Source organism: Xyrauchen texanus, chromosome 33 (genome assembly GCF_025860055.1).
Source record: "Xyrauchen texanus isolate HMW12.3.18 chromosome 33, RBS_HiC_50CHRs, whole genome shotgun sequence".
Classification (NCBI taxonomy): domain Eukaryota; kingdom Metazoa; phylum Chordata; class Actinopteri; order Cypriniformes; family Catostomidae; genus Xyrauchen; species Xyrauchen texanus.
The window spans coordinates 29,636,940-29,649,836 of record NC_068308.1 but is presented as its reverse complement, the minus strand read 5'-3'; the positions used below and the strand labels follow the sequence as shown (position 1 = coordinate 29,649,836).

Sequence of the window (12,897 nt, the reverse complement as noted above, 5' to 3'; positions counted from 1 at the left end):
CAAAATTCCAGCAACTTATTGAGAGAAGCTTGAGGAAGGCTACCCAAAACATTTGACCCAAGTTAAACAATTTAAAGGGAATGCTACCAAATACTAACAAAGTGTATGTAAACTTCTGTCCCACTGGGAATGTGATGTAAGAAATAAAAGCTGAATTAAATCATTCTCTCTACTATTATTCTGACATTTCACATTCTTAAAATAAAGTAGTGATCCTAACTGATCTCAGACAGAGAAAGTTTTCTATGATTAAATGTCAGAAATTGTGAAAAACTGAGTTTAATGTATTTGGCTAAGTTGTATGTAAACTTCTGACTTCAACTGTATATATATTATTTTAACTTGACAGTCTGAACTTGACAGTTAGTGATCTTTATATACTTTGTACAAGAGCAGCTTGTTTATTTTCATGGGGAAAACATGCAGCATGAGTAGATGCTGACAGCATTTAAAGTTTATAGCAAATAATCTGCGGAAAGTGTGACTTGATTGGAATGAAAATCGGAGGGGTCATGCTTCTTTTTGGGGCTTTCAGTTAAGGTTGTCTGAACTTTGGGTGTCAGGCCACAGTAAATTCCCTTAGACATCTAAACTCCAAACAAGCCCTTTATATGAAATCTAATGACCCTCAGGGATTCATTTATGTTTTTTGCTTTTGTTTTTTTGTTTGTGTTAGTTTCCTCCAAGTGTGTGAATGTGTTAATCAAAGGCCTATAGGAAACAAGAAAGGGTAGAGCAAACAGACCAGATAGAACTTTCCCATGGGACTAGGTCTAAGGACATTTTCCCCTCACATACACACTCTGATAATATCTTTTATTTCATCATGGGCTTGTCATATGCTCAGATACAGCACTTGGGCAGCGCTTGTTAAGTGGTCCATTGAGACGTTTGTGATATTGTTAGCCATGGTAAATTGCTCCATAGGGTTTACAATATTGAGCCATGTGATAGCCATGGCTTAAAGCAGGATAAAAAAGAAATACTGGCGTCGTGAGAGAGAAAGCAGAAGAACTCTTTAAATGGAGAATGATAGTTTCTTCTCTCAATGTCATTTTTGTCCTCTGCGTTTATCGTTGCTTGTGCTAGCTTTATAGTTATCTTTGTCTATTCATTCCTAACGCTTCCATTTCCTACAACCCCCTTTCTTTCTCTGTCTTTCAGAATACAAATAAGCAAAACATTTGATGTTTAGGTCTGATGTTGAAAAAAAAAAAAAAAGAAATAGTAGGCCTAATTGAAAAAATTAATGTGCAAGGACGGAATTTAAAGGGGGCTTGGGAAAAAATGCCACTGAAATTGCAAAAAATGCCATCATTGGCAGGATCATTGCAGCATTGGCTTCTAACGCTCCGCATCAGTTTGGTGTCATGTCCCACGCTAAATTTTATGACAGTTCGCTCCTCTCATTCAAAATAAAATGTCCTAGTAACACTATCACCCCATGTGCTGTGCTTCCCTGCTCATCGGCCTTTCTGACTTATGCATCTCACTGTAAAGCCTCCTCACCTGCTAAAGGCCAAAAGTGCGAGAGGGATGGATGTTAGCAATTTACTGTAATCAGGTATTAGAAATCACAAAATATAATGTAACCAAATGCTACATTTACTTAATATTAATATGTTAATTAATCTGGATATGTTTAATAACCCTAATGGTAAATACAAATGTATTATAATACTTTATTAATATAGAACATTAACCACTTTTCCTGTGTGAATCATATCTCGGACTAAATGCTTGCTTTTTTTATTCAACTGGCTTAAAGGACTTGATAACCATTTTTTTTTTTTTTTTAAATAAACTCATCATTCCAAATCTGGAAAAATTATGATATCTCCTCCTCTGTATTGTTGCATTATATTCATTTTGGAATATGTTAATTTACACGCCAATACGTGAATAAGAATAAAAAGTGATCCAGGAATGTGTTTCAGTCACAATGCACATTTTGCACTGCAGAGATCAGGTAATATACAATTACTGAAACATGCCTGTTGATATTGTAGCTGAAATATTCCTAATTGAATTGATATTGAATCAAAATAAAATTGTGAAATCAATGCCAATACTCAACCCTACAAATATTATATAATTTTGATTGAATGTTACATGTAACATTATTCAAATTGAATGAATTGATTTCATTGAAGGGACCCACTTTATATTAGGTGGCCTTAACTACTATGTAATTAGCCATGTAATATAATGTATTTATTATGTACATACATGTTGTTGCATTGTAATTACATTTAAAGTACTTGCATTTTATAACATTTGTAGTTACATTGTTAACGTTACCCCTAACCCTAACCCAACCCTAACCCAACCCTACCCCAAAGCCTGACTCTAACCCCTAATCCTAACCCTACCCTACCCTACCCATTCCTCAACCTCAGTAGCAGCAAATGTGGGCATATATTTCATAATTACTGTGTAACAACAACATGTAGTTACACAGTAAATACATAGTCTTGCATGTATTTAATGTTAGTACATAGTAGTTAAGGCCACCTAATATAAAGTGTGACCAATTTAAGTATTTTAAATAAAAGTATGACGTCATCATTTTATTATGTGCCCTTACAAAGTTAGAAAATGCCCCTGGAAATCAAATATTGCCCCCTAAAGGAAAAGTTAATTTCTGACCCCGGTGCTGCGTCATTATAACAAAGGTCTAACTGAAAATTCCACACCTGCAGTCTGCTAAGACTGGTTGAAAATAGTTTTAAACTCAGATGGTATTTCCATGAACCGCCCACAGTTTGTTCAATTACCTTATAATGCATATTGCATGCAACAATTGCAAGCGCTGGCTGAGGTTTCAGCATGCAAAGTTTTTTTTCCCCTTAAAGTCTGCCTGGAAACAAAGTCACGTTTATCAGGTTCAATGAGCGCTTTTGGAGGAAGAACAAATCTCTAATTTACAAAAGTTTTCCTGGTAAGTAGCATCAAGTCTTTTTATTTGAGGCACTTAGTGGCAAATCAACTTGATATCCACAAGCAGAAATGTATATTCTGCTTTGTTTTTTTTCTTTTTTGATTATGTCTGTGAAATAATCAGTACTTATTACATTTGGAAGAACAAAAATTTTGATAACATAGTCAACAGTTTTCAACTATTATTTTTTTGGGAGTTTTCTGAACAATGGATCACGGAGAATAGTGCATGATTAATTGAATACATTTTCCGCCACCGGTCTATTATGGTAATATAATCAAACAAACAGTATGTCGCTAAATAGTATGTAACTGTTCTTGAAAGGTATGTACAAATTAAATGGTAACAATAAGATTCCATTTGTTAACATTAGTTAACAACATAAGTTAACATGAATTAACAATGAACAATACTTATTAAGCATTTATTAATCTTAGTTAATGTTCTTTTTAACATATAGTAATACATTTTGTACATCAAAACTTGTAGTTGTTGACATTAGTTAATGCACTATGAACTATTTTTATTAACTAACCTTAACAAATATTAATAAATTATGTACAAATATATTGTTAATAGTTTGTTCATGATACCTAATGCATTAACTAATGCTAATTAATGGAACCTTATTGTAAAGTGTTACCAACGAAACAAGTGGCTGGTCACTTTACATGTTAGTCAGATAGTCCCTTCCTGTCAAAATGGGCAGTGCTTGTCCAGAATAGGCTGCAATGTGGACTATATGCCATAATCCAAATGTCTGGCTATGCGAGACTACAGTAAGACTGGCTAAAACAGAGTTAGAAACTGTAAGACTGGTTGATTGTGATGGTTTGTGGTACTCACTGGTATGCTGTTTGTCCCTGTGAGGGAAGGCGTGGTGCTGTCAGTGCCAGGGGGCTCACTGTGTGTCTGTGCAGGTGTGTAGATCGTGAGAGCTGCGGCATGCTCAGGGACTGGGCTGGGCCCTGTGTATTCTTGCCCAGGGTGGGTGTATTCGCCAGGCAACCCATTCTGAGGCGGAGGGGGAGGATATTGCGCTGGGGCGTATGGCTGAGCCATGGCTTCTGGGGGAGCTGGGGCCTCCTGGTTACCCTACAAACAGAGACAGAGAGATTTGATACATTTTACTCTTAAAGGGATACATCACCCAAAAACTAAAATTCTGTCAATGTTAGCCTCAGTCACCATTCACTTTTATTGCATTGTTTTTCCAAGCAATGAAAGCGAATGGTGATTGAGGCCGTCATTCTGTCGAACATTGCCTTTTTTGTTACACAGAAGAAAGAAAAGTCATACAGCTAGGAACAACATGAGGGTGAGTAAATGATTAAATCATTTAAGTTTCCCTTTAAGTTTCTCATGCTAATCCAGTCTAGTTAGCTCTTAAAGCCCACAATGACACATGACAAAAGCAATCATAGCCCTGTCTGTCTGTGTCCTGATAACACATGATAGGAGAAAAATGGGATCTACTTCCATGATAACAACAGAGCAGTTTCCAGGATCTCTCCGATATGTACCTGACAATCTGAATCACACACATCCCCATGCAACATGATAAGCTTTAGACATTAAAACCACTGATAGTGATGGAACCCAAGTGCTGATACAGATCCTGGTTTACACACTGCTGACAACCTTTAAAGTGGAATCTGCCTCCTACATCGCTGCCCTTATTAGAGGCATGTTATTTCCAAATTGTTCACTTAAAAACAACCTATAATTAACTCATTCAGTGTTATCTAATACAAATCACAAATACTTTCATATGGCTCATTCACAGTTGTTTTCAGCACTAAACAACATAAGTTCTAATGTTAATAAGACATTGCAATAGACATTTAGATGTTCATTGAAAAATGACCAGCTATAACCAAAATTATTGTATGCCTTCAGAATATTTGGAACATGAAACAGAAGTTGCATTGACTACATTTATGATATGTTTTGGGTCTTTATTAAGTTTTAACGTGAGGCATTTAAACATCTGCTTTATGTTCCATTTAAGAAAGAAAGTCACACAGGTTTGGAACGACATGAGGGTGAGCAAGTACATTTACATTTATGCATTTGGCAGACGCTTTTATCCAAAGTGACTTACAGAGCCCTTATTACAGGGACAATCCCCCCGGAGCAACCTGGAGTTAAGTGCCTTGCTCAAGGACACAATAGTGGTAGCTGTGGGGCTCGCACCAGCGTCCTTCTGATTACCAGATTACCAGTTATGTGCTTAGACCACTACACAACCACCACTCCTATAAAGATTGTTCATTTTTAGGTGAGCTATTCCTTTAACATTGAGTAAATTATATTTAATTTAATCATTTATATTTAATAATTATATTTTGTACACAATATGGCCAGTAATTTTGTCTATTTGAAAGCGTTCCAATGCTGTTATACTAAATATCATCACTTTTGTCCAATCAGATAAAAAGCTATAGGATGATTTTTCCTTATCGTATTATAGCAAGGCAGCGGCAACGAGATGAGTGGGGTCCTGGCAACTGAATGGCTCTGTGTGGATGCTATCATATCAGCTCTCAGCATTAAAGGACTGCTTGATCATTACAAGACAACAAACTTACTTTATAGAGCACCGCTCGATAGATTTGCAGCCCAGGGTTCTAAATTGCTCTCTTGGCAAGCAGCATGTGCGAGATCAATTAACTGATAAATTTTTGATTATAACCTTTGATTTAAATTACAGGTTTCTAATACAAGCTGCTTTTTCCCCTTTTCACAGGCTCTCTCATCTTTTCCCTCATATCCACCTCCATCTGTTTCACTCATTCTCTGTCTCACTTATACACTCTCTTTCTCTCTTTCTCTGTGTTGGAATTAAACGAGTATCTACCCCCTCATTTAGGTCTCTGTGTGAAGGGGTGCCTTTTCTCTCTGCATCTTTCTTTCGCTCTCTGTTTCAGCATGTAAATGAATGTGCTTTTTCTTTCTTCTCATCCATTTCTCTCCATTGAAGAGGATGCAAATGAGATTCTTTTCTCAGTTGCTTTCCCATTCGTTTTGAGTCACAGAAGAACACAATGTTTTCTAATCTTATCAGCGAACATTATGATGTAGTGCAGCATAATTTTTCTCTCTTTCCCTGACAGTTGTCATCATTTGTGCTGGTGGAGACTGGCTTAGTGAGTGTTCTTGCTGTGCAGCTTAAAAACCCTCTTGAAATCGATTGACAAGTGCAGTTTTCTTCGCTATAATTCCTATTGAAACAGAAAGCTTGGGTGGGACACATTGAAGGAAATATCACCTTTTTTAAAACTCCAAATAGGTTTTCTTTATATTGTGTTGGAATATCTAATTCGAAAAGAGACTTCAAGCTAATAACCATGAACTACAAGTCACAAAACTCCAATTGTGATTTCATGGGGTCTTTAAACTTATATATGTGTACATGAACAGTATTGGGTAAGTTTCAAAACAAGCAATCCACTACAAATGACTAATTTCTTCTCTAACATGTAATCAGATTACTTTACTTATTACTTAATCTAAAAAGAAATCACATGACTAATTATTACATTTAAGTTACTTTCTAAATCACTTTTCCGAGAAAAGTTTTTGGTTTTGCGCTAAACTAAACTAAAATTAATTCATATTTTAATAGTGTTATACATTGCAAGTAATTAACTTAAAAGTAATTACTTTCAATGAAAGTCAGTTACTTTGCAATTGGGTACACCCAACACTGCACATGAGCATGTTTCATTGGTTCCAGATGCCCAGATGCCTTATTTTAGGGGTGTGTGTGTGTGTGTGTGTGTGTGTGCTGTGAGATGACAAGTTCTCACCTAAGCACAAAGCAGGTGTGTATGTGTATTGATGTACGAGGGCTAATCTCTCATGAAGTGTAGAGTGTGTGTGCATGTTTGTGATGACAGATGACCCGACTAATCTCAATAGTAAAAAGCTGATGTGTGTTTGTGTGTATTTGAGTGTGTGTGTGTTTGTGTTATGACAGATGAGGGCTACTCTCTGGGGCAGAGTGCTGTTGTCAGCACAGGTGCAACTGGGTCATCAGCACAAACTATATGCATGTGTTCATGTAAACGTGTGTCTGCATACTGTACGTGTCTGGATTTCGATACACAAAAGCCAGCTGCCCTTAGGGACTCATATCAATGTATTAATCTTACACAAATTTAGAACCTTGGAGTTTGACCCCGTCCAGAAAGCTCATGCCAAAGAGAAGAAATAACAGATCCTTAAGCCAAGCTTTGGGTAATGGGATCTCTCTTACACCCACTCGCTCTGCCTGCTCCCTAATTAATCAAACTCTGTTAGCTAAAAGAAATACCAGGCATAGTCACAAACGACTCCTTGTTTGGCACCATACTTAACAAGTATTACATGCAGACGACAAGCGATCCTCTCTCATAATAACTGCAAACATAATTCATCACACCATTGGACAAGCTGTGGAGTTGAAATGCAGCACAGTTGCTGAGGGGAGTCTCGCTCTCATTAAGAGATAATGTAGAGTGAAAAAAAATCATCCAGTGCCAAAGATTAAGTTCAGAATCAGAGCTGTGGCACAGTGGGTAGTGCTTGTGACATACAATGGCTCAAAATGTACTTTAAAATATATGAATGTCTTTGCATTATATATATAAAATATATAAAAAATATAAAACATTTTATGGACATATATAACAAACACACTTTTCAAGAAAAAGTTTACGTTTTAAATTATAAAATAATAACTATTGTTCAAAATTAAGACACATTTGGACACTTTCTGGCTGTCAAACTTTGTGGAACATGTTCTTAGTAATTTGATGAACTAAACCTTTGGTTACTCTGCTAGGACACCTGTGTGAACTGAAGGAGAAATGATTTACATCCATTAAAAATCCAATTTGGGGCCTGTTGGTTCAAAGTAATTGTAAAAAATGTATACATTGTAAAATTGTCAGTGATGTTAAATTTGAGAAAGGGTCGGGCTCATTTGTTTGCAGATGCCACTTGGTCTGATATTTTGCATCTGATTCAGCAGCATTCAGACATTTTGTGGCTTAAAGTAATATTCCGCATTCAATACAAGCTCAATCGACAGCGTTTGTGTTTATAACCACAAAAAAAATATTTCAACACATCTCTCCTTTTCTTTAAAAAAAGAAGAAGTCAAAAACAAGGATATAGTAAGGCACTTATAATGGAAGTGAATGGAGCCAATTTTTGGAGGGTTTAAAAGCTAAAATTTTTAAGCACTTCCTGTACATGAATTCTTCTGTTAAAACAGTTTGTTAACATTACATCGTCGTGGCAATGAAGTTGTAAAATTGGCTATAACTTTACACAGAAATAGTTAGTAAGTGATTTTATCACATTTAAATCATGTTAACACGTATATTGTTTATGTCTTGTGGCAATACTTTGAAATAGTATTTTAATGTTTATGTATTGTGCTCAATCCCTTCCACTGTAAGTGCTTAACTGTAACCCCAACACACTCACAGCGAAGGATTCGCATGACTTTTCTAAATTTGGCTAATTCATATGATATCATGCGACTGCAATTTGTACGAACTTCACTACAGCCAGTGATGTCGCTGGACATCGTTTTCATCTAATATGTGACAATTACTTGCTTCTGTCACTCTACTGATCGGATAGGTTTAGATAAGAAGTTTGGGTAAGGGCATAATATTAATAAGCATGACCTTGACACCTTACATACGGAACTCACACTTACTTCTGCATTACACATCTGGGCATTCACACGTGATGAAGTCGTACTAATTCATACAAACAAAATCGTACGAAATCATATGAAACAGCCAATTTGTAAAATATGTAAAAACATTTGTGAGATCAGGTTGGTAAACCAGATTTTTGCAAGGAGGAGCAAGTCAAAATGTATTTTTGTGGTAATCAACATTATGCTACACATGCTGTCGATTGAGCTTAACTTGTATTGAACCCGGAATATTCCTTTAAAGGGATAGTTCTTCCAAAAATAAATATTCTGTCATTATTTACTCACCCTTGTGTTGTTCCAAACCCATATGACATTCTTTCACGCATGGAACACAAAAGGAATATGTTTGCCTCATTCCCCATTCACTTTCATTGTATAAAAACAATGCAATTTAAGTCAGTGGTGACTGAGGCTAAAATTCTCCACATCATTTCCTTTTGTGTTTTCAAGTTTCGAACAACATTAAATGATGACTGCATTTTCATTTTTGGGTGTGCTATTCCAAATACATTTCCAAATATTTTGTATGGCCACTTTATTTATGAGTTGTTGACTCATAGAGAACCCTCGTTTGAGTCTGGCTTGTTGCCATATTTCTCAATTGTCCAATAATACCTGCTAAAAAAACCTACAAATACAACAAAAAAGAAAGAATCTCAGCAGAATTCTGTCTCCGGTCCCCGCTGCCTTTTCATCCAATGTCCATTACCGAAGGCCGATAAAAAGCCATAGAAACGAAGAGCATTTCTTTCTCATTTCTGCTTGATTGTTATTAACCTTGTTTCACTGACTAAGCAGCATTAGGCAGTGGCAGCCTTTGCCAGGGAGGGGCTGTGGTTTTAATAGAAGTGGGGAGAAATGCATTAATGTAAATGTAGTGGAAACAATAAGAGGCCCAGCCATTGACATGTTGGCAAACAAATGAGGCTGTCCTCTCAATTAGAGTCAATGCTCCATTATCCAAATGAAAAGTGCACTCGTCCGTGGCAACGCGCATGGACAGGCATGGAGGGTGAGAAAGGTGGAAGCCAGGGAATTTTATTACATCCCAAAAAGTTTTCTTTCTACCTGTTTGCACTTTCCCATTGGTCTCAACAATCCGTTAATTTTCGTTGTACAGGAGCTCAAACCAAGACACTGATGCTAGAACAGTTTTAGATGGAACACACAACTTGTTACGTGGGGTGCCGAACTCAAGATTTGACAAGTGTGGGTGTTCTATTGATTCGATATGAAAGGGTGTCTTACTGTCAAATGTCCACCCATCTACCCATCCATCTCACCATTTCATCCACCTCATTCCCTCCCTCTTGACTTAGCCTCTTCTCTTTGCTCATGTCCATGAAAAGCCATTTCTTCCTCTCTCCATTGTTAAGCCAGACAAAGAAAAACAGAGAGGCGGTCATAGCCTGAGGTGGATATTGTAATTTACTAAAACATTAAGCAGTATTGATGCAGCCCCTTTTCTTAAAGCGCAAGTGAGGGTGAGGGCTGTCCAGCGGCTTGAAAAACAGAAGATAAGCCTGACAAGAAGGGGTGGTCTCAACTTCATCTTGGACTCTGGGCAGAAAGTCAGGTGGGGGGATTAGGGTGAGCTACTTACATGCCTATAAAGTTTTGTGGAATTGGCAGCCACTTGAAATCACCTTATTATTGCAGTGTGTGTTGACTCCGCGCTATATAATATTCAGTGAGGTAAATGGATGAGTAAGCCATATTTTCCAAAGATAAGATGGACGATAGAAAGCAGCTTCCTCTGCATCTGAAGGGCGATGAACCGGCTAAAACAGATGAAAAAACAACACCACAACATCTTTTCTTTCCAGCTAATACACCTGCAAACCTCATGATCTTAAACTTGTGCTGAAGGCATTCAGCTGTGTGTCTCTAAACCCGGCTGACCCGTGTTTTCATATTTTCTTAGTATGCATTCGTTTTTTTTTCTGCCCGAAAGGTTAAGCAAAAATGAACTAAGAGAGCTGATGCCCGATTAGCGTCCATTAGAACTGGCTGCGGTCACAGAGAGCTTGAGTGATGACCTGAGCTTGTACCGTACTCCACCATAGACGCCAAGTGGAAGTGCGGTAAGACTGAACCTTTGGGACTGCCCTACATTGTAGCGGTCAGAGAGTGATCACTACATGATGTGAGGTTGGTGAGAGATGAGAGAGAGAGGGAGAGGGAGAGGGAGAGAGGGATGAGAAAGAGATAGATGAGAGAGAAAAGTTGTGGTGAAATGTTTTAAGTCATCTTGCTTGGAGTGTTGAAAGAGTTTTTCAGAACCTTGTTGCTGTACACTAGTGCAGCACTGTGAGGACTTCAGAAACACGGACAGCTCTCATGTTGCACTGAAGGGGAACACAGAAACCTGCAGTAACTTTACAGTTAAAAAAGGTCTGACCGGTGCTTTTTCATACATTTAACTAAAAAACTGAAGTGTGCACACGGTATTATTAAGGAGGAACCGGTCCAGATCAGTTGCATCTGATTGATAAATCTGTTTAAATTTGCACTGAAATAACCCAAATTGTATTTAGCAGTTTTTAATTAAAGGGATAGTTCATCCAACAAATTTTTTTTTATAAAATATCAAAATTCGGTCATTATTTAGTCTGTATGACTTACTTCCATGTAACACAAATGTAGATGCTGGGCAGAATGTTTGAATGTTTTTTTTTAACAGTCATTTCAGTAAAAATCCACAATCCAACAATAATTTTGAAAAATCTAAATATAATTTATATATAAGTATTTATATATTCATTAGGGCCGTCGAATTAATATGTTAATTCAGGGCAATTAATTATATAAAAAATAACGCATTAAAAAAATGAATGCAATTAATCATGTCCCCGGACCCTAATAAGGAATATTCCTTCCATATAAGCAATTCAAGCATGGAGTACCACCTGTTTTCTCCAGAGGGCAGAGAGCGAAACTCGCTGTAACAGACAGAGAACAAACCACACTTACCGAGAGCAGACAACACAAGAAGAGAACACGTTCTTGCATACAAACACAGCTTGATGGAGTGCAAATCCTAACTGTACGTTCACACCAGAGGCGGCGAGAGCGTCAAATCGACCGGAAGTCATTCATTTTCAATGACAGCCAGCGTCTCTGGCGAGTCTTGGGCGGCGTGGGCGTCAGATGGAAGTTCAAGTGCAGTCAACATTATGGTAATGAGCTGTGACGCGGTTCGGCGGCAACCTATTGGAATATAGAAGTGCTCCGCTCTAGCGAAGTCTAGAGAACACAACCGTGCAAACTTTGGTTTCCACCAAGCATTCGTTCCGAAGATAAAATGGAGGAGAAACGAATTATTGCCGTGACAGGTTTCCCTGTAATATATGACCAAGTCCACAGTTATTACTACAAATGTATTTTATTTTTTATAACAAACAATAATAATTTTAATTACTTACTGCCATCGATTGATTAATTATTTTCACATTTTAAAGAGTACATGACGATATACGCTACTTGTGATAGGTCGGCAAAAAGTAAATGGTCGACATGTCTGGATGTTTAAATTGCGGCCCCTTTAAATATAGTAAACAAAACAAAGCATTCTGAACAAACGTTGCCGCCTATTTCAACTACGTCAGAGCGTCCACGAGCGTCCTTGAGCGTCGAAGGCAGGGCAGCCAGAGCGAATTTTGACGCTCTCGCCGCTTCTGGTGTGAACGTACAGGAAGGCAGGGATCACAATATGTGTTTTTCTAAGATCCATACTTAATTTAACTTGACCCAGCAACCTAAAAATGGTACGTTTTTGCCACAACACAACCAAGATGTCTGATGTTGGTGTACATTGACGGGTCCTTAGACAAGCCCTTATAATAAATCTCAGACCGAATGATGAATTAAATTGCAAAATGTATTGTTGTGAACTGCAGGCCAATGATAGGCTTATGCTCAATAATATGGAAATAAACAATATATTGCATTCTAAAACCATGTTTTGTGTTTTTTGCTTTTTATTTTTGTAATGCTTAACTTGTGTGCCTAAATAATTTAATGCATTTGAATTGTCTGTATTATAGTTTTTTTTTAAATAGTTAGATTTTTTAAATATAGCTATATATAATTATTTAATCATTATATACTGGATTATTATTTAAGGGGCTTTCTCAGCAAATATTATGTATCCGATTAATTGTGATTAATTCCATTAATTAATCGGCATACCATGTTATTAATTCATTTAAAAATTTTAATTGGTTGACAGCCC

At 37.1% G+C, this 12,897-nt stretch overlaps 1 protein-coding gene across 3 annotated transcripts in view; it reads right to left on the bottom strand.

Moving 5' to 3' along the window:
- Window positions 1-12,897, bottom strand: part of LOC127626747 (RNA binding protein fox-1 homolog 3-like) — a 649,289-nt gene that overhangs the window by 86,532 nt on the left and 549,860 nt on the right. For all 3 annotated transcript variants that reach the window (XM_052102758.1, XM_052102757.1, XM_052102759.1), the window contains one exon: window positions 3,788-4,036. In XM_052102758.1, the coding sequence (XP_051958718.1) occupies window positions 3,788-4,036 (249 nt within the window). The remainder of the gene's footprint in view (window positions 1-3,787; window positions 4,037-12,897) is intronic.